At 49.8% G+C, this 22,700-nt stretch overlaps 1 protein-coding gene across 1 annotated transcript in view; it reads right to left on the bottom strand.

The window, feature by feature from the left end:
• The window catches only part of CSMD2 (CUB and Sushi multiple domains 2), a 608,999-nt gene that overhangs the window by 249,212 nt on the left and 337,087 nt on the right, over positions 1 to 22,700 (bottom strand). Inside the window, exons 11-13 of the mRNA XM_055138092.1 lie at positions 21,881 to 21,984; positions 20,901 to 21,013; positions 10,674 to 10,856 (exon numbers count right to left, since the gene is read on the bottom strand). Of these exons, the coding sequence (XP_054994067.1) occupies positions 10,674 to 10,856; positions 20,901 to 21,013; positions 21,881 to 21,984 (400 nt within the window). The remainder of the gene's footprint in view (positions 1 to 10,673; positions 10,857 to 20,900; positions 21,014 to 21,880; positions 21,985 to 22,700) is intronic.

The following is a 22,700-nucleotide window of genomic DNA, read 5'->3' as shown; positions in this document are numbered from 1 at the left end:
AGAAAATACACGAAGAAATGAGAGCAGAAATGAGAGCAGAAATTTCAAACCTTCGAACCGAAGTCTCACAAATAAAGCAATCGGTAGATGAAATAAAAATCTCACTAGATGCCCTCAACAGCAGAATGACTACAGCCGAAGACAGAATCAGCGAGCTTGAGGATGAGCTGCAGAAAGCTTACAGACAGCAACAAATCATGGCCAAAGACCTCAAAATGGCTATAGAGCGAATCAGAGCCCTGGGGGATGACTTCAAGAGGAACAACATAAGAATCATTGGAGTACCAGAACCACAGGGAAGTAACCCCAATGAAAAAAACATAGTCAAAGACATCATCACTAAGAAATTCCCAGAGCTGGAGAAGGCAGGCGTCCAAATACAAGAAGTACGAAGAGTGCCAGCAAAAAGAGACCCAAATAAAAAGACTCCAAGGCATATCATAGTCAGAATGGCGGATGCTGTAGATAGAGACACAATTCTACAAGTAGCAAGGTCAAAGAGGGAAATCACATACAAAGGAGCACCCCTCAGATTTACGGCCGATCTGTCAGAAGAAACCCTCCGAGCCCGAAGACAATGGTGGGACATAGTGAAAAAACTCAACGAAATGAATGCCTCACCAAGAATACTTTATCCGGCTAAACTCTCACTCAAACTCGAAGGAACCATACACTACTTCTCGGATAAACAACAGCTCAGGTCCTTCATAGACTCAAAACCAATCTTGAAAGAAGGTCTAAAGGGGCTACTGTAAGGCAAGGAGGAGCCCCATAAGAACAACAAATCCCACAGAAAGATGGCACAAAACCACATCACAATAATCTCTCTCAATGTCAATGGCCTAAATGCACCTATCAAGAGACACAGAGTGGCTAAATGGATCCGGAAATTAAACCCAACATTCTGTTGCCTGCAAGAAACACACCTGAACAAACAGAGTAAACATAGACTCAAAGTCAAAGGATGGAAAACAATCCTCCAAGCAAACAACTCCCTTAAAAAAGCTGGAGTGGCCATCCTGGTATCCGACAACATAGATTTCAGGATGAAAAAGATCAAAAGGGACAGCGAAGGTCATTTTCTGTTTATCAAGGGATATGTACAACAGGAAGAAATCACACTCTTAAACGTATATGCTCCTAACGAACGACCAGCTAAATATTTAAAACGACTCCTAACAGACTTCAAAGAGGACATCACTAACAGCACAATTGTAGTCGGAGACTTCAATACGGCCTTATCACCTCTAGATAGATCCACAAGAACAAAACTCAACAAGGAAACACTGACCCTGAATGAAGAAATTGAAGAGAGAGGCCTAATAGACCTATACAGGGCCTTACACCCCAAAAAGAAAGAATACACATTCTTTTCCAGTGCACATGGAACATTTTCAAAAATAGACCATGTACTGGGCCCCAGAACATACCTCAATCGAATCAGAAAAATAGAAATTGTATCAACCATCTTTTCAGACCACGATGCGCTGAAGATAGAAGCTAACCACCCACAAATACGGAAAATCAAATCAAACACCTGGAAATTAAACAATTCCATGTTGAACAATGAGTGGGTCAAGAAGGAAATCAAGGAAGAAATCAAAAGATACTTAGAAACAAATGAGAATGAAGACACGAGCTACCAAAACCTATGGGACGCAGCTAAAGCCGTGTTAAGGGGAAAATTTATAGCTCTCCAAGCATTCCTCAGGAAGGAAGAAAGGACCCACATAGATAGCTTGACTTTACGACTCAAGACCCTAGAAAAGGACCAGAAAAAGGACCCCAAACCAGACCGAAGGAAAGAAATAATAAAAATTAGAGCAGAAATTAATGACATCGAAACCAAAAAAACAATCCGAAAGATCAATGAAACAAAGAGTTGGTTCTTTGAGAAAATAAATAAGATTGATAAACCGCTAGCAAGTCTCACAAAGAAAGAAAGAGAGAAAACTCTAATAAATCGAATCAGAAATGAAAAGGGGGACATCATAACAGAAACCAGTGAGATTCAAAAGATCATTAGAAACTACTTTGAAAGTCTTTACGCCACAAAAAAGGAGAACCTAAAAGAAATGGATGGATTCCTTGATTCCTACAATCTCCCAAGACTGAAGAAAGAAGACCTGGAATACCTGAATAGACCCATCAATGTTAAGGAAATTGAAACGGTAATCAAAAACCTCCCCAAAAACAAAAGCCCAGGCCCAGATGGTTTCACTGGCGAATTCTTCCAAACATTTAAAGAAGACCTATTGCCTGTTTTCCTCAAACTTTTCCAGGAAATTGAAAAAACAGGAACTCTCCCAAACAGTTTCTATGAAGCACATATCTCCCTAATACCAAAAGCAAACAAAGACACCACTAAGAAAGAAAATTACAGACCAATTTCCCTGATGAACACCGATGCGAAGATCCTCAACAAAATACTAGCAAATAGGATCCAACAACTCATCAAAAAGATCATACACCACGACCAAGTGGGATTCATCCCAGGGATGCAAGGATGGTTTAACATTCGGAAATCAATCAACATAATCCAGCATATCAACAAAAGTAAAGATAAAAACCATATGATCATATCAATAGATGCAGAGAAAGCATTTGACAAGATCCAACATCCTTTCATGATGAAAACCCTCGCCAAAATGGGGTTTGGAGGAACTTTCCTCAAGATAGTCGAAGCCATCTATCACAAGCCTACGGCAAGCATTATCCTCAACGGGGAAAAACTAAGGGCCTTTCCTCTGAGATCAGGCACAAGACAAGGATGCCCACTCTCACCACTCCTCTTCAATATAGTACTGGAAGTACTTGCAATAGCTATTAGACAAGAAAAAGAGATTAAGGGCATCCAGATAGGAAGGGAAGAAATCAAACTCTCACTATTTGCAGACGACATGATACTATATCTAGAGAAGCCTAAAACCTCTACTAAGAAACTCTTAGAAACAATAGACTTATACAGTAAAGTTGCAGGCTACAAAATCAATACCCAAAAATCCATGGCCTTCATATATGCAAACAATGAGGCAGAGGAAAGGGACATGAAAAAAGCAATCCCATTCACAATCGTGCCCCAGAAAATCAGGTACCTCGGAATCAGCTTAACCAAGGAAGTAAAAGACCTTTACAAAGAAAACTACATAACGCTACTCCATGAAATCAAAGAGGACATGAGGAAATGGAAACATATACCCTGCTCGTGGATAGGGAGAATCAATGTTGTCAAAATGGCAATACTCCCTAAAGCATTATACAGATTCAATGCGATCCCTATAAATATACCCATGACATTCTTCAAAGAAATGGATCAAGCAATCCTAAAATTCATATGGAATAACAAACGTCCAAGGATAGCTAAAACAATTCTTGGGAAAAAGATGATGGGAGGCATCACCATCCCCAACCTCAAACTTTACTACAAAGCAGTAACAATTAAAACAGCATGGTACTGGAACAAAGGCAGAGCCGTAGACCAATGGAACAGGGTGGAATATCCCTACACACAACCCCAAATGTATGACCATCTAATCTTTGATAAGGGAGCAAGAGAAGTGAAGTGGAGCAAGGAAAGCCTCTTTAACAAATGGTGCTGGCACAACTGGACAGCCACATGCAAAAAAATGGGTTTAGACCTTGACCTGACACCATGCACAAAAGTCAGATCAAAATGGATTAAAGACCTCAACATTAGACCACAAACCATAAGGTACATTGAAGACAAGGTCGGCGAAACCCTCCACGATATTGAAGATAAGGGTATCTTCAAAGGTGACACGGAACTAAGCAATCTAGTAAAAACAGAGATCAACAAATGGGACTACATTAAACTAAAAAGCTTCTGCACCGCAAGAGATACAGTGACCAGAATACAAAGACTATCCACAGAATGGGAAAGGATATTTACACAATACCCATCAGATAAGGGGTTGATATCAATGGTATATAAAGCACTGGTTGAACTCTACAAGAAGAAAACATCCAACCCCATCAAAAAATGGGGCGAAGAAATGAACAGAAACTTTACCAAGGAAGAAATACGAATGGCCAAAAGGCACATGAAAAAGTGCTCTGCATCACTAATCATCAGAGAGATGCAGATCAAAACAACTTTGAGATACCACCTCACACCACAGAGACTAGCACACATCCAAAAGAACAAAAGCAACCGCTGTTGGAGAGGATGTGGGGAGAAAGGGACCCTTCTTCACTGCTGGTGGGAATGCCGACTGGTTCAGCCCTTCTGGAAAACAATTTGGACGACTCTCAAAAAATTAGATATTGAATTCCCATTTGACCCAGCAATACCACTGCTGGGAATATATCCCAGAGAGGCAAAAAAGTACAATCGAAACAACATCTGCACATGTATGTTCATCGCAGCACTGTTTACAATAGCCAGAATCTGGAAAAAACCCGAATGCCCCAGAACGGATGACTGGTTGAGGAAACTTTGGTACATCTATACAATGGAATACTATGCAGCTGTTAGAAAAAAGGAGGTCAAGAATTTTGTAGTCAAGTGGATGGGCATGAAAAGTTTCATGCTGAGTGAAATGAGTCAGAAAGAGAGAGACAGACATAGAAAGATTGCACTCATCTATGGTATATAGAATAACAGAGTGGGAGACTAACACCCAAGAACTGTAGAAATAAGTACCAGGAGGTTGACTCCATGGCTTCGAGGCTGGCCTCACGTTCCAGGGAAAGGTCAACTCAGAGAAGCGATCACCAACTACATTGCAGTCGAAGGCCATGTGGGGGAAGGGAGTTGCGGGCTGAATGAGGGCTAGAGACTGAGCACAGCGGCCACTCAACACCTTTATTGCAAACCACAACAGCTAATTAGAGAGAGAAAACAGAAAGGAATGCCTTGCCACAGTGGCAGGGTGGGGTGGGGGGGAGATGGGATTGGGGAGGGTGGGAGGGACACTGGGTTTACGGGTGGTGGAGAATGGGCACTGGTGAAGGGATGGGTTCCCAAACTTTGTATGAGGGAAGTATAAGCACAAAAGTGTATAAATCTGTAACTGTACACTTACGGTGATTCTCTAATTAAAAATAAATAAATTAAAAAAAAAAAATAAAAATGAAAGCTACTTATAGTATTAAAGATTTTTTTAAAAAAAAAAAAAAAGAGGAGAAATAAAGCCAGATGCATGGGAATATAACACTTATATAAGATAAAGTCATTGAAATAGTTATTGACAAAATCATTGTCCATTTATTGGAAAGAACATTCCACAGATGTTAAAAATAATCATGTGAAACATGTGGCAAGGAGCAAGACATGCACCACAATGTGGACTTTAAAAACAAAATGAGAGATGGTGTGTTCACTTTAAGGACACACGAAATCTGTGTGTACATGGTAAGAGCATTAACAAGAAAGAGCAGCCAAGTCTGAAACTAAGTTCAGCATAAGGGAGTGAATTTATGAAAATTCTATTTATTCAACTATTCAATTAATTTAGAGTTTTATATTATTGGAATATACCAGCGGTCTGAGTTGAGTATTGGCCTTTGAGTTCCAGACACTTTTTGAAATAGTGACAGTACATTTTATAAAGCATGGAATGAAGAGATTCAAAACCCCACAAAAATCTAAGAACTACTCGAATAATCTCCAGAGTATCCTGTTTATATCAAAGCTGACTTTGCATGTGGTTGGGCCGCAGTAAATCAAAGATGGATTGAATAAATGAATAGGTAGGCAGGAGGAATCAGAAGCGGTAAAGATGAGGAAGACGCATGGCATCCATGGACAGAAATTGACGTACAAAACTGGGACAGGCCCAACAAGCGCCCTGGAGTTAGCTTTCAGGGATTTGTTTAATCCTCGTTCATCCTCATTACTTCATGGTACTAACTCAGATAACAGTTACCTTCTGTCTTCTGACCTAATACTCGTTTGTCCTACAGCTTCTTTACCCTTGTTGCTATCACCTCTTGCATTTGGGAAATCTTGCACAGCGGAGGGAGGAGTGTGAGATGTGGGGTGGGAGGCTGAACTGTCAGTTCAGTTCAAATTCCAGCCCATCACTTAATGGTTCTATCCTCTCTGTGCTAGTGTACCTTGTCTCCTTGGGCTTAGTTTATGTCTGTGACATGAGAGAATAACTACTCCATAAAATTGTAGGGAAGGTTCACACTTTCCCAGAAACATTAGACATTAACAGATATTGGCATCCTCTTTCCCCCCACTGCTTTCAACATTATAGGCTTTAATCAGAACCTCTCTTAAAATAAAAATACATAGATTCCTTCATAATTAGGATTTGACAAGACTAGATTTTACCACATCAGTAGGTCTTAATCCCGGATGATTTTCCTCTGGGAATATTTAGTTCATCCTGGAGTTTTTTGGGTTGTCACAACTGGCACTGTGCGTGTGCATGTGTGTGTGTGTGTGTGTGTGTGTGTGCACGCGCACATACATGCCTGTATGTGCACTCATACATACTATTAGCTTCTATAGAGGTCATAGATGATGCTAAAACATCTTATAATGCACAGCTACTCCAAACCCCTCCACCCCCCAAAAAGAGAATTTTTTGATCCAAAACACCACTAAAGTCAAGACTGAGAGTCCTGATGACCTGATGACAGAACCCGGTGCTGGGAGTGTCTGGGCTAGGGTGTGATGTGGGAGGACCCAGAGAGATGAAGATACAGAAGGCCCTTTGCCCTGGCCTTGTTGCTTGGGACAGCCCCTCATATTCTCCATTCCCTGGAGGTCCAGCCTCTCCCACATCCTCTGTATATTTTCTCTGAGCACCCACTTATCCTTCCTGGGGTCTCTCAAGGTTTGACTTCTGGTTTGTGACTTACATCACACACCTCCCAGCAGGCCCCACTTCACATTTCACACCTACACACATGCATTAGGAACTGAGCAATTAGGATTCACACTTTCTCCTGGTGGTTCTAAAATGGCGAAAGGAAAGCTTTAGGTTTGTAGTGTCTAGGCGTATCTCTGGTGGAGGCTGTTTTGAAAGTTCTTTGGAAAGTGGCTGCTAATGGACTGATAATTGGTTTCCTGGCTTTCTTATGAAGTGTGAAGTGTTCTGCTAGCCTGTCAACAAAGCATCAACTGTTGTGCAAACCACCATGAGAGTTATTTGTATCTTCCTTCCCATTGTATCTCTTGTTGTGAAGGAGCAACTAGACATGATTGTGTATGGAAAAGACTCTATTCTATTTTAAAGAAGAGGGTAAAACTGCAGAGCTTCTGGGTAGGTGAAGAATACATACAACAGAGCTGGACTTTCTCACCATCACACCAAGTTGAGCGGGTTTCCTAGGCAGAGACTGAATAGCTCTGAGTCCAGTGTCTGGTAATTGGTACAGGTGGAAACTGGATAAATATTGTTGAATGGAGGGAAAGTGGTTGGACTTCCCACTGATTTTGAGTAGAGATCCCTGGAAATGTGAATTGACTGAGGAGGAAGATATAGAGTAAGAGGTAAGAAGCTGGCCCCATCTTTTCTTTTGAAATGCTTTTCACTGTGAGAAACATAATCATCTTTTTAAAAACGTAGATGAAATAGGGCCATCTATTGGATGTTGAGGGCAGCTCGACAGTGAGGGCAGCTCAAAAACCAATGTAATGATTCTGCAATCTCTGCTTGCAACAGAAAATGTTCTGGAACAGGAAGGGAAGAATCGCTTTGTGGATTCTCAATAGGGCAATTCCCTATAAGGAACAGTTTGGAAGAAAAGGTTTCAAGACCAGACAATGCCCTGCTCTGTGATTTTTTTTGACAATTATTCCGCAAAACTTGAACTATGGAAATATTTCCATGATTGCCTTCTAAATCCTAAGGAGGAAAGAATAGCATCATTTGCTAAGTATTGCAGGCATATTTACTGTGAGTCTATGTGGTAAAATTTAGGGCACTTCCCTGGCGTTTGCTAGAGGCTTTGAAGTTACATACATACATACACACACACACACACACACGACAACAGTGTAACAGAGGCCATCTACACTATTTCATGGTTTTATAGACACTTAGGGATATTGCCTCTTTTCTAGTGATCACATGCCATGGTAGATTTGGTCAGGGGCCAGGAGCAGAGCACCAAAGTTAAACATTAGCCCTTCAAGTTTGACTTGTTGACTTGCTCTGTCAATGACTCACTTTATAGTGGATTCCAAGCATCCGCTGTGGCAAACACAAGAGCATCATTTATACTTTTACCTTCTGGTCCATGGCACAGTTGTTCTGTCCTGTAAATATGCTCACAGAGACTTAGCGATCAGGGAGCCCTGACGGAGTGAGACCCTACTGAATCAATCAGTCCACTTCGGTCTCCAGAGAAGAGGCCCTTGGTCATGGCTGGGAAGCTGAGCTGGCACTAAGAAACTGGTGTCCAGATATTTCAGTGTCCCTGAATTTCTCACCCTCCTTTTATGCTCAGCTTGAGGGCACAGCCCAGGACACTGAGATCCACTTGGGAGGCTAAGTAGAGAGTGGACAGATGGGAGTGTCGCAAAAGACAAACGTTACCTTGATGTGTGGTGCAAAGGCACGGGGCCAGCAATCCAGTTAGTGTGGTCCTCTCTGACCCACTCTGCACTGACAGCACCTGAGGACTCAAACTGTACTCCTACACCCCAAAGAGCAGGAAACCCCTAGTTATAGGATACCAGGCCTCCTAGACTCCAGGAGCCATGGAATGGAATGCCAAGCTGGCCCGGGAGTGCCCGCTTCACACACCTCAGGCTGCTCTTCCTGGTGTGACAGCAAAGGAGTCTAACTCCACACTGTCCGGCAGCTCTGTCCCTGTGCTTTGGGTCGCCAGGGCTCAATCACTCCTGAACTCCAAAGGATTTGATTGGTCTCTAGGAGCAATACCTCAAGAACCTCTGCCCCAATGGAAGGCTTTCGAAAAGTTTTTGAAAACTACTCCTAAGAGCTAAGGATCACATAACTTCTGGGAGTACTGGATGCTCCCCTGACCCTTAGCCCCCAGGAAGCACTATTCTCTACCTCGCTCAGGTGCCAGGGCAGGGAAATGTGATCTGGCCCTGAGTAAGTAGCCAGGGAATGGTCCCATCAGTTCACTGCTGCAATGGCCTGATCTCTCCACTCCTCTACACCTTATTTGATTAGATGCATTAGAAAGATTCTGCCCATATTTCAAGGGAATCCCAGTCTGTGGATTTACTTATGAGTCCCTTCCTCTAGCCTCCCTAGCAAAACACCACCTGACCCACCTCCTCTTGCCTGCGTTTGATGCCATCATCAGCCCCTCACTCCCGCCTGCTTCTGTTGCTTGCTCGCTGCTAATCTTCCCTCCCCTTCTGGCCTGCTTGGTTTCCAGTGAGCTCTCAGACCAACACAGCTGGGTGACTGTATTCTAATCACACTGGGCCCCAGAGAATGGTAGACTTCATGCAAGGGTCATTTGTTTAATGTGTATTTAAGAGTGATTTGATCTTTAAACCCCTGCAAGAATTTTTATATAAACTCACAAGTCATCAAAATTGCTTTGCCAAACCCAGTGGGATTTTTTGTTTGTTTATTAAAAAATATAATCAGGGTTAAAGAAATAGTACCATGTGAAAAGCAAGGCCCAAGCAGCTATGCAATCCTCAGTCCCCCATTGATCCAGAATCACTGGGTGGAGCCTCTAGGTTTCTGTCCCCCCTCCCCCCCGCCACCAAAAAAAACATCATCACCATGAAATAAATCAACTCACCAACTCATACAAACTCTCAGTCATCTCTGGTGTTCCAGATACTTTCCAGGTTATCCTCTCCTCCCACCCCGCCCCGAATCTAGCTGGCAGAATTTAGAGGCCCAAGAAACCCACGAGCCAGTCAGTGTCAGACAGTTTGCCCTTTGCTGAAAGCAGCAGATGAGAGGGATGGTGTCAGACAGTTTGCCCTTTGCTGAAAGCAGCAGATGAGAGGGATGGAGGAGGTGAGGGGTAGCAAAGATTGGGAAAAGAGGTGATGGCTTGAAGAACTGGACTGTTTGCTTTCTCAATGGTGAACAAGCCTGCTCCAACCTTTACTTCACCCAGCTCCCCTCACACTGGCCAATGCCACCAGTACCCAAGATGTAAAGTATTATTTGCGCCGGAAAGCATGATCACAACCATCCAAGAGGAAAGAAGGACTCCCTTGTTATCATCATAGAACAGAGCATTCAAAACCTTCTGTCAAGAGACCAACAATCCAAGGACATCTTTATCCCCAAGTCTTCCAAAATCCAAAGCAAGAGGAAGCAATTTGAGGAAACCTCTTATATCCTGGCAAGGCGCTTATATTTTCCACAGTGCCCAGATGTCAGCAGAGTGTACAGTCTTAGAGTTTTGCCAGAGCTTCTGCCCTGGCTTGTATATATGGTGTCAGTCTCGCATCAAGTATTTAGGAGTGTTAGGGTCTGAGCTTTATGAACCATGTCCCGGGGGCTTATCAGCAGGCAGGGTAAGACGGCACTAATGAGGCCCCCTAAATGTTAAGAACAAGCCGTGTGACAGTTCACAGACTGCCAGGAACAAGGACCCGGGACAGGAAGACATTGACAAAACCAACCAGAGAGAAGCTGTTGTCATGACGGCAAGCTTCCCAGGGCTGGGTCCCCGGGTGAGCTGGGAAATGGGCCCCCTGCGTCTTAGTGGAGACCCCCGCAGCAGCCTCCTCCCCGCTCACTTACACACACAGCCTGGCTTCTTAGCCGACCACTGGTTATTCTTTTGGCACGTGATTGCCTTCTGCCCCACCAGCTCAAAGGCAGGTTGACACTCAAACGTGAGTGTGTCCCCGTGACGAAACCGGGAGCCTTCCCTCCGGCCGTAGGCAGGGACGCCAGGATCACCGCAACTGCCCTGCTCAATCTCTGGAAGACAGGGAGACAAAAAACAGAGAAAAAGGTGACTCATACGCCTCTCAGAGCCGGAAGACCTCAGCATGTGCTCTGCTGCCCTGGGTCTGCGCCCGAGCTCAGAGGGCCCCTTGGGGACGGGAGTGAGTGAGAAATCCCGCAGGTTCCATGTGAACAAGGCAGCCCGGGAGAAGGGGGGTGTCTCTCAGCTCTCCATGCACATGTTCTAAGTGCCCGGGTACTTTCATTCAGGGAAGGTGGGTTTACGTTGTTTGTAGGAAACTCATCCCAGGAGTCCTAAACCCTGAGTTCAGAGACTTTCTAGAAAAAGAGATGCTGCATTATGATTACCGGTATCACTTCTTAGATTTATTTTGGAGGGGAGGCAGGTTTGGTGGTACTTAGGGCTTACCCCTGGCTCTGTATTCAGGGATCTCTCCTATTGGTGCTCAAGGACCATCTGGGGTGTTGGGGATCAAACTTAGATAATGCCTTACCCACTGTACTATCTTTTTGGCCCTAGCTACTCGCTAAATCTGAAGTACTGTCTGTTCCTGAGCACCAGAGGCAGACACAAGATGAGATGCTAGGGACTGGTGTGACAGTACAGCAGGTAGGGCATTTGCCTTGCATGTGGCTTATCCAAGTTGGATCCCTGGCAACCCATACGGTTTTCCAAGAGTGATCCATGAGCTCAGAGCCAGGAGGAAGCACTGAGTTTTGGGTGTGGCCCCCAAACAAAGAGAGAAGCCAGACTGCCTTTCCCCAAATTACAGCAGAAGTGACAATCACTCTTGGCAGCTTTTTGAGAGAGAATCACTTTTCTGAAAACTGGCTCTCTGGGAGGCAAAATGAAACAAAGTCTGCCCTGAGAGTGCATTTAATTTGAGCTGTTGAGTCAGCTGTGGAGTGGGGCTCCTGGGCCCAGTGGGCTGCCCAGATGGCTGTCCCTCAGGGTTGTTAGCCAGGATCCAGGTGCTTTGAGAAAGGAGACCTGCCCTGGTCTTGAGGTTTCCTCCGAATGCACCCACTTCCACCTGTCCTATCCTTGGTATTATTAGAGAAGGTGCAGGGGCTGGGTGGGAGAGGGAACAAAATGAGGGAGAAGCTGTTCCCAGGGAGGAAGGCAGATGGAGAGGTGAGTGCTAAGTCCAGCCGTGTGGGAGAGAAGGGCCTGGAGGAATCAGGGAATGTTCTGGACACTTTCCCAGCCTTGTCAGGCCAAAGAGACCCTGTCTTTCCTGAGGAATCCAGTGTGGCTGTCAAGAGCTGTACACTCCAAAGCCGAAAACAGGTCCCTTGAGGGGCTATTGAGGCAGCAGCTTTCTTGCTCCTGGGTGGGGGGTAGTCTTCCAACCCACCAGCACTGTGCCCAGTCTCTGCTCGAAGGCACGTCATGGTCACGCACGTGTGACTGACAACCAGGGCCTCCTGCCCTTGTCTGAGAGCTGGCACAATGATTTTAGTGTGTATGTGGGTACCTATGTGTGTGCAGGCATGTATATGCATATGTGCATGTGCATATGCATGTGTGCCCCTGTACATATGTATATGTATGTGTATTGAGTGTGTACACATGCACATGTATGTGTGTATATATGTATTTGTATATGCGAGTGTGTGCTTGCAGGTATGTGTGTATGTAAATGTGCATGCTGGTATGTATTTGTACAAGTATGTACATGTGCACATGTGTGTGCACACAAACATATGTGCATGCATGTTATGACTGCACATGTTTGTGCATGCATATAGATGAAAGTCTGTCCATTCACATATGTATCTGTATATGAGAATGCATGAACATGTATCTGTGTATCTGAGTAGATGCATCTGTATGTGAATATGTGCATATACACATGTATGTGTGTGTATATGCTCATGCTCATGCCCCACATCAAACTCTGAGTATCCTCAGAGGTGCAGGAAGGAGGCTCTGTGGCCACAAGCAGCTGAAGGGCAGAGATGCAGGTGGGCTGACCCACCTCTATCTCACATATTTCCCTGGCCCCAGCCTCTCCATTCAATCCCTTGAATGCCAGCTTTCTGGGGCCAGGGTTGGGGGGCTGTATACACTGAGGCATAGACACAAAGGTCAGGTGATCCCTTGGCGGTGGGACCTGAGCTACGAAGCATCTGAAGGAAAAGAACAAGGCATGCTGGCAACCAACTAGTGAGCTGGGGAAACACGCAGGAAGGCCCTCCTTCCCGGGGCCCCTGCACAGGCCCTCTCTGGGATGCAGGAGTGCCGCCAGGATAGTCACTTGCAGGCATCCAGAGACCCAGTGAAAGCGACTTGGTGTCTGAATGTCTGAAGTCCGAGCAGAGCCCCAGGCACCAGGCTTCCTGGTGAGGCCCCGGCATGTTGTATGAAACCTGAACACAAGGCCATCTGCCCAGTCCTGCCCACAGCAGCTGGTGTGAGGGTGCACTCAGCTCAGGAGAACCCCTCCCTAGCACCCACACCCATCTAGTCTGTCAGCAGGATCAGAGACACCCAGTGAGTGCCTACTGTGTGCCCGTCCCTAGGTGAGACACTTGAGATGGGTTTCTGGGCTCTGCTCGGCAGGAGGGAACCATCTCGAATGATCCAGACAGGAGAAGCTCACTGCACTACAGAAGCACCAGGAGGAACCAAACCCAATTTGAGGGCTGCACTGCAAAGGGGATGCGGGGAGGGGCTGTACCGTGGGAGCAAGTCTTAGGAGGCACCAACTCAGTAATCAAGACAAATGATGTCTTAATATGCAACATAACTTTAAAAAAAAAAACAAAATCAATACCAATGCATATCAATTATCGAGAGACATCTACAATGAAGGTTGGAACTTAAAAACAAAGGTCCAGCTGTGAGCCACAGCACCCTCCGCTCCTGCCTCACTCACCTGCCAGCCCTAGACTGCCAGCAGGGCCCCTCAGGATTGGCCTGTGGACGCTTTTCCTTCTTCGGAACTTCACGTTCACCTCTATTTTAAAAATATTCCATTAAAATATTTATCTAAATCATTGAGTATTTCGTATCCCCTGAATTCCTTAAACTTGATCCCCACGATGAGTATCTTGCTCCCCTCCCCCCCTTGCCAGCTTTGCATCAGGGAAGGCTTCCTGGAGGAGAGGATGTCTAAGCTGAGACCTGAGGGCAATGCAGGAGCTTCCAAGGCCTCACTGAAGCATTGTCTACAACAGCCAAGACGTGGAAACCACCTGACTGTCTATTCACTGAGAAATAAATAGATAAAATGTGATATTTTATACATACACACACATATACGCACATATACACAGTCAAGTACAATTCAGTCACAGGAATGAAGGAAATTTTGTTATTTGCAATGGTCTAGATGAAACTGAGTGGCGGTATGCTCAGTGAAATAAATCAGACAGAGAGAAGTGAAGGTGCCTGGTGCCATGTACACGTGGAGTCTCCAACACCTACATCCCCAGAGCAGACTGGTAGTTGCCAGTAGCTAGGAAAGGACTCTGGGAGGGTCGGCAGGGTTGGCGTGTGCTGCCTGGTGACACGGGCCAACAACACCTGCATATTTAACAGCTGCTGAAGCCCATCTGCTTGGCTGTGAACACACCAGTGGTCGGGGGCAGTGGTGGCCGTGTTAACTCATCCCCCATGGCACCGTCTCCCTGTCTCCCTCGGTGCTCGTGTACCATGTCATCACATTGTACGTCTTCAAATATACAATGTTCTGTCAACTGTGTCTCAACAAAGCTGGAGCAAGGGGACAAGGAGAGAGTGGGGGAGGGGATAGGAAGGTCCCTCACGGGGGAGAAGCACTCAGGCCCACTCGCAGGGAAACCTGTGAGGTGGCAGTGGTGGCAGTGATACCAATTCTCCTGTCAAGGTAACTTTTCCCCCAATACCCACCAATACCCAATGACTCCAGTGCCTGTTAGGAGCTGCAGTGTGTAACACACATGAATTCACTTCCGTTCTGTGGGTCACCTCATGAGCCAGGCCTCTGACCTCAAGCTGAAAGCTAAGGAAACTGAGGCCTGGAGAGGGAGAGGGCATGAGCTCTAAGATCCAAATGCAGATGGGCTGGTTCCAGGGCCAGAGACAGGGGTGTATGTGTGAGGGTGAGGGACTGAGGCGGGGGAGGGGGAGCAAGGTCTTTCTGACAGTCAGGACCAGTCACGGGAAAAAGGATCTGACACTGACAAGCATGTCTGAAGTCATCTCCGTGGGGAAGAGGAAGCCATGCCTACACGGGCTGCCAACCCCCATGGGCACAGAGGATGAGGAAGGCACCGTCACAGGCCACCAGGGAGCAGAGCAGGGGCTCTCCAGAGCCCTTGATAACAGGGTTCATGTGGGAGTGGAGAAAGGGATGGCAGGAGCGGCTGTATGTGTGTGTGTGGGGGGGGGGGCGGGGGGTGGGTAGCTGGCTTTAGAGAACCAGAATGACAAGTTACTGAGGACACTGTTATATGGGGGCCAGCTGATAGCCACAGGGCTGAGGCCATAAGAAATGGGTAGGAGGGGTGGGGGCTCTTGAGAGGTCAAGGGAAGGACGATGAAAGGGGCAGGAGGATGGGTGGGGGGTGGGGGGAGTTGAGGGCCAAGGGCCCTGCCCAGGACTTAGGAAGCATAATTCCAGGGGCCTGCAGGACCAGTCCGCCTGAAGATAGAGGCGCTGATGTAAAAGGAAGCAAGAAGGTCAAGAAATTGTGGGGCAGGGGGGTGGCAAGCCTTGGGGAGGAGGGGCAGAGGCAGAGGCTACTGATAGCAAAGGGTAGGGGTGGGGGAGAGGCAGTAGGGGCGCATGACACCAAGAGGCTCTGCAGAGCTGGACTGGCCAGGCAGGGTGGCCACATGGACCCCTTCCTAAGTCTCTGAGGTTCAGGGGCATTTAGGGAGGTGACTGGGTCATGGTGAGCCCCAGGGGAAGTAGAATGAAGGGGTCATCTGGCAGAGGCTGAATTCATGGGAGGATGGGCAGCCACAGAGCAGGCAATAATGGGCCGGGTGGGGGTGAAGCGGGTATCCAGAGTTCAGCTCCCCTCAAGAAGGCCTGCGGGTGGGCGTGGAAGCTGGCTCTGTCCCTCCATCAGCACCGCCTGCCCTGGTCTGGCTCCTTCCTGCAAGCCCAGCACCGATGCCTGCTGGGAGCACGGCCCCCGCCTTCCCGCAGAGGGCTCCCTGTGCTCCCCTCCTGGCCCAACAGGGACTAAGGCTTGACCCTCCTGGTCGGGTGCTCACGGAGTCTGATGTCAGAGCCAGGAATTACACACTGATAAGGCCAATGCTGACTTGGAGAGGGTCACGCAGGCAGTTTCCCGTTATCATTTAATACAATTTCCATTTCACGAGCACTGCTCTCTCTCTCCCCCTCGCAGCTGACCCACAGCAGGCTGGGAAATCCACGCCGTGTGCTCGGGCTGGGCTCTGCCGCTCTGGGCTTGGCTTCCCCCTCTCCGGCTGTTAGGTTTCTCTCATCTCTCAGCCCCCTCACCCCGGGTCTTCTCCTGTCCAATATCAAATGGGAGTCGTCTTTCATGACCCAGGTCTGTGCAGAAGGAACCGCACCACTTTCTGATACACTCATCATCTGATGTGATTCTAGAAGGGCGGTGCCGTGTGGAGGTAGGAGAGGGTGACCCAAGCCTGGGCAGCCTCTGGTCTGTTCCTTCCACTGCTGCTTCCTCTCCTACCAGCTCTTACAGGGCTGGAGTCACCTCCTCAAAACAGCCCTTCCCGATGGCTCCACGTAGAAAGGCCCCTTTTCCTTATCTCCCTCAGCCTCCCTTCAGAGCCCTGAGTGTCCTCTGTAAGCATCTATTCTTCCCTTTCGCAATTACTGTTACGGCCAGCGGGGAAATAGGAGAGAAAGAAGCAGAAATCTGGAGCTTCCTCTCTGGTTGAACATCAGGGTATTCAGCATTCAGTAGCCCAGCACCAAGCCCCGCTCCTTTTCTAGCCTTCCTTCCTTCCTTCCTTCCTTCCTTCCTTCCTTCCTTCCTTCCTTCCTTCCTTCCTTCCTTCCTTCCTTCCTTCCTTCCTTCCTTCCTTCCTTCCTTCCTTCCTTCCTTCCTTCCTCCCTCCCTCCCTCCCTCCCTCCCTCCCTTTCTTCCTCCCTCCCTCCCTCCCTCCCTCCCTCCCTCCCTCCCTCCCTCCCTTCCTCCCTTCCTTCCTTGCTTCCGTCCTCCCTCCTTTCTCCCTTCCTTTCTCCCTTCCTTCCTTTCTCCCTTCCTTCCTTCCTTCCTTCCTTCCTTCCTTCCTTCCTTCCTTCCTTCCTTCCTTCCTTCCTTCCTTCCTTCCTTCCTTCCTTCCTTCCTTTCTTCCTTCCTTCCTTCCTTCCTTCCTGGCTCCCAGGCCCTGGAGTGTTTGCTGGACGAAGGCAGGCACTGAGGAAACATTCACAGTCACTGTGGATCCACTCCTAGCAGAGTGAGTGCGCAGAGAGAACTCTGTTCTGTGCATGCATGCAGCTATGTTTTGCTGTTTGGAATCAATGCTATGTGGCTCATTCTCCTGCTTCTGAACATGGAGGTGCCAAGGAGACACTCCTGAAACGTGTGTTGCTGTGTGTTTGCATGACTCTCTGCACCTGGTTGATGCCGGTGCAGTGTGGATGAATGCTAGCAACTGTCTCCCCTCCCATCTTCTTCCTACACTGCCATGGGCATGTCATGGGCCAAGGAGGTAGACCTACAGTGGGCACTGTGGACACGCAGAATATCTTGACCGCCTCCGGGCATTCTGCTTTCACCCTAGACTGGAGTTTACCATCTGCAGAAGCCTGTGTATTTAAGAGTCTCACTGATGAGACGTTTTCTGCCAAATTCCATCCTGCAGCCTCTTCTCCAACCCCAGGGGCCAGCGCCCCTACATCCAGACGTGGGTAAAGTAAGGATCCCATCGAAGGAGGGCGCTGTTGCCAGCTCTAGGTGCACCCGGGCCCCCAGCCCTGAGAATGCCTGGAGGGCATCAGGAGGGCTCAGGGAGTGACTTGGGAACATGTCTGGAGCAGGGGGGTTTGGGTCACTCAGCTCCTGGGGCTGAGACAAGGCATATCCAAGGAAGCCAGTAAAGCAGATGAGGCTGAAAGTGGCCCCATGCTTGACATTGCAATGGGAGGAGAGGCAGTGCTGGAAAGGTGTGTTGTCAGCATGCTTGTCCACTGTCCCTTGGCCTCCCTTCAGATCTGTCTCCAGCCCCCTCTCCTCCAGGAAGCCCACTGGACCTACCAGCAGTGCTCCATGCCAGAGAAGGGGAGAGAGGACTGTCCAAGCAGGGCCATCTGCTCCGTCCTAGCACTCGGGCTGCCTCTGAGTGCGTGGTTGGCTCCAGCCATACTACTCTCATCTGGCCATTTCCTTCCTACCTTGAGCCCATCTCCTTGGCCAGCTCCTCCAGGAGCCTTCCCTGCTGCCCTCAAGTCAGGCTAGGCCCCGCCTTCGCCTCTTCCTCTGCCCTGGGGAACACACGCTCCGACCCAAGCAAAGTCGGCCTAATTGTCCTCATGGCTCTGCATCCTGGACGGTGTGTGCTACGCAGAGTGGCTCTGACGGTGCTGAGGGCCTGGGTGACCTCCTTCACACACAAACCCCGGGATGCCTGGGCACCCTTCCTGCAGCGTCTCCACAGGCACCTCCCCTGAAGCTCCAGGCCGGATCCCAGCTCCTGCCTCCCCGGGGCCAGCCTTCCCGATTTAGCATTAACAGGCCAGGGAAGCCAAGAGACAACTAGATTGAGGCTAAAACTTGTTAGCAAGTTGTATGTAATTTTATAATGTTTCTGGTACGTGCTAATTGCCTGTTCCTTAAATATTTCTTGTTCTACTGGGAAGCAAAGCGATTGCAACTGTGAATGTGTTTCCTACAGCTGGCGGCCCCCATGGAGGGGGACTGAGTCTCGAGGCTCGGAGGGGACTCTGGGAAATAAATTCTCCAGTTTCCTACACAGGGGTACAGACTTTTAATGAGATTTTTGTTTGTTTGTTTGTGTGTGTCTGTGTGTGTGTGTGTGTGTATGAGAGAGAGAGAGAGAGAGAGAGCGAGAGAGAGAATGGGGTGGGGGAGAGAAGGTGGGGGTATGCGAGAGAGAGAGAGAGAGAGAGAGAGAGAGAGAGTCGGGGGGAGTAAGGGAGAGAGAAAGTGGGGGGTGCGAGAGAGAGAGTCAGAGAGAGTGAGTACTCATGAGAGAGTGTATCCCCATGCCTGGCCCAGAGAAGTGTATTCCCCCTGAGTTGGGGTCCGGGGCATTGATGATGATGGGGCTAGGTAGGGGGCAGTGCCTTTGCCACACAGAGGGCATCAGTTCTGCCCCTCCCCTTCCTGGGCCAGGAATTCTGTCTTCCGGGAGCTGGTGAGGGGGGTTTGGGGAGCTGGAGCACTCCTGCAGCTTTGGGCCCTGGGAGCACGCGAGCTGGTTGTCAGTGGAGGGCTTCCCTGCCAGCCAGCCCCTGGGCCTCCTCTCCCAGGTTCTCGTCTCCTCAGTCCCTCTTCACAGACAGGCTTGGGCTGAGAGACGAGCAGGGACTGGCGAAGGGACTCCCAGAAGCGGCAGGAGTCCCGGACAAACCAGCTCACGCTGACCACAAGTCCACGGGGACACGGGAGAAGTGCCGGAGGGCAGGTCAAATGGGTGAAGGGGGGCCAGCGAGGGTATTGGGGAAGGTGCTTCTGGACCTCTGGACAAGTCCTCCCCCTTGACTCCTGCCCGCTGTTCTGAGCATGGGGTGGTGTGGGCCAGGCCTGGGGCCCTCTGGCCCCTGCACCAGTCCCATCCGTCCCCACGTCCTGGACGTGAAGCGTCACCGAGTCTTTCTATCCACTGGCCAGTCAGGGAGAAGGTGGGGGACATGGCGAGATAGGGGGACAGCATCCTGCCAAGCAGGCACAAGTCCCCGGGGAAATGAGGACAAGGAGGAGAGAAGGGAGTGGCGGGGACATGCCGATAGGCTCAGACTGGAAGGAGCTGCTCTCCGCTCCAGCCACGCTCACTCTCACAAGCGGTGCCCGGCGAGCTGTTTGACTAGCGGGGAGCTGAGCTTCGATGGCAGAGTCCCCACATCGGGGACTGCTCTGGGAGCACCCTGCAGGCGGGTCTGAGTCCTGGGCCTTTCACACACCGCTGCCCTGCACACAGACCTGAGAAGCCCCTGCAGACTGGCCGTGTCCCCTTCATCCAGGCTCCTCTGACCACTCCAGGACCGGCAGTCTGTTGTGACCCAGGCACCCCGCACAGCACAGGAGTCAGTCAGGACTGCCTGAGTGGAAGCGGCACGGACCGACCACACGGCCTGAGCACCAGGACCCAGCTCAGGGGACGTGGCCCCTCAGGCTGGGCCACGGCTTCAGCTCCTATAGGGAACTAGAATTTGGTTGTTCCGGGTTTCCCCGATTTAGGGGAACAAATCAGAGCTTTGACATGGAGCTCTGCCAGGCCCCACCCTTCCGTGTGATTGGGGCAGGGACTTCACCCTGCTGAGTCTCCGATTCCTCATCTATCGAAGAGCAGCCATCAACAGCTGTCAGCTTCGAAGGAGACAAAGCAGCACTTTTCAAATGCCTCTTAGCGACAACTCGCTTCTGGCAAGCCAGCTCACAAGGCCTAGGAGAGGAAGGTCACCCCCAGGGACGTCCTCTTCCCTCAGCCACCCATACAGCATGTGTGCATGTGTGTGTGCGTGTGCATGAGTACACATGTGCACACGAGCCCCTGCTTTGGACCTGCAGCCACTCATCACTGTGATTCCCGGCGGCTGGGCTTGGGAAGCTGCTGGCTGCAGAGCTGAAACCACAGGGAGGCTCAAGAGCTCACAAGGCCCTTTCCAAGGTCCACTCCAGCCAGGTCAGAACCGGGAAGGAAAATAGGTGCATGAGCTTTGTGCCAAGGGTCTGGCATCCCCGAGAATGAAAGAGATGCATCCCCAAGAATCTTCAACCCCTTGAGGGAGACCCAGCAGATGGGGTGGGGGGTGCACAGGGGCTCAGGAGATGGCACCGGGGCAGAGCTGACCCAGGCCAGCCAATTGCACACCTGGGCCCCAGGGCGTCTGTGGTGGGGAGCAGTTTCATTTGGCGTTTCAGAGCAGTTACCTTCGTAAGAGGCCTTGAATCCCAGGGAGCTGCCGCTGCTGTCTGTCTGGAAGAGGAGCCACATCTGATGGTTGGTGCTGACAATGAGATCCGGGACCGAGGTGCCTGTCAGGCTGGCAGGAGAGAGAGGTTTAGAGGCGTGCACCCCACACAAGGCCCCCCCAACAGGCTGAATGCTGACGGCCGAGCGCTAAGGCTGGGCACTCAGGGCCATGTGCCCTATGTGCTGGGGGCGGGGGGGGGGCAGCACCTCCCCCCTCAGCCATGGGCAGAGCCTGGCTCACAAGTGCAGCCCGCAGTCCCGAGGCTCAGCATCGGGTCAGGACACGCTCCCCAGAGCACAGCCCCACTGCACGACGGAATCGCACGACAGCAACGGGATCTTCTCCCTTGACTGTTCCTCGACCTTGCTTGGCGCAAGAGAATATGGTCATCATGCGTCTATGTCCCAATTGTCTGCAAGGTCCCAGGCAGTTCTGGGCCTTTGGGGAACAGGTATATGTGTGTGCGTGTGTGTGCATGTGTGTGTGTGTGTGTGTGTGTGTGTGCATGTGTGTGTGTGCATGTGTGTGTGTGCATGTGTGTGTGTACATGTGTGCATGTCTGTGTGTGTGCATATGTGTGCGCGTGTGTGTGTTTGTGTAGCACATGATTCCAGGGTCTGCCTGAAGTCACACTGCTGCAGACTCACACAACAGTGGGGTTAAACTGCAGAGTGGCACAAGTGGGGCTGTAGAGACACAGAGACAGGCTCCCCCCCAAACCTCGCTTTCTCCTCCTTCCTAAGGCACAGCCCTGGCGGGGCTGCGAATCCTAGGGAGATGGGGCCGGGGTGGGGGAGCACCTGCTTCCCTGGGCTGGAGCCCCGAGGGGATGAGGGAGTGTGGTAAAGCCAGGACCAGTGCATGAGGGAGTGGGGGTGTCCCCATGGCAGCGTGGCCCCAACCAGCCCACCCCACTCTGCAGTCTGTTCCACTTACATGTAGAGGACAGTTTTCTGGTCCCCGTCCTGCCCGCCATCCCCGACTGTCAGGGTGTCGTAGCCCCTCTCCAGGTCAAACTCCTCGAAGGCGAGCTTGATCACCTAGGGAGGGGGCAGAGAGTCAGGTGCAGGCAGGGTCTTTTCTGGAGATGCCCCAGCCCTGAGCATAGGAAGAAGGTTCCCGGTTGTGCCCTTATGCCCAGAGCCCCTGGGACTGCCCCCGCCACCCCCATCTCTGTGCAAGTTGGGGTCTCAACAGAGCCTATGACGCCCCCTTCCTTCCTGAGTGTAAACTGTCGCCGGGTGACACAGTCTCTGGGGTCCCCCGATGTTTGCCAGAGATGTTCACGGCACATCTGGCCAATTCTGGGGGCCGCCATGGCAACCCCAGGCACATCTGGCTAAATGTGAGATGATGAGCCTCCTTCTTCATGCTCTAATACACTCAGGTCCCAGCGGGCCTGGGGCCCATTTTCCCGGCCCCGGGCAGCCACGCAGTTCTCTGGCCCCCAGGGACCCGCGGAAGTTTCTTTCTGCCTCGCCTCTGCTTGCTTTCTCTCCACTTCCCTCGTTTGTTTACTTGTTGAACAGAGGAACATTCCAGGAAGCTGATTTTTACATAATTGCATTCTCTGAACTGGTTTTCCCTCCTGCTTTTCACCAATATTTATGAAACACACACCGTGGGCTAGCCTAGGAGGGGGTCTCCACACGGACCCCTCTCACCGAGCAGGGGTGACGGGCAAGTCCTGGTGCAGGTGTTGCGGTGGGAAGCACAGGGAGGGGCATCAATCTGGCTGCTGGGGTGGGTGCTGGCA

The sequence above is a fragment of the Sorex araneus genome, chromosome 5 (genome assembly GCF_027595985.1).
Source record: "Sorex araneus isolate mSorAra2 chromosome 5, mSorAra2.pri, whole genome shotgun sequence".
Classification (NCBI taxonomy): domain Eukaryota; kingdom Metazoa; phylum Chordata; class Mammalia; order Eulipotyphla; family Soricidae; genus Sorex; species Sorex araneus.
Note: the sequence above shows the minus strand (reverse complement) of the source record. Positions and strands in the feature narration are given on the sequence as shown.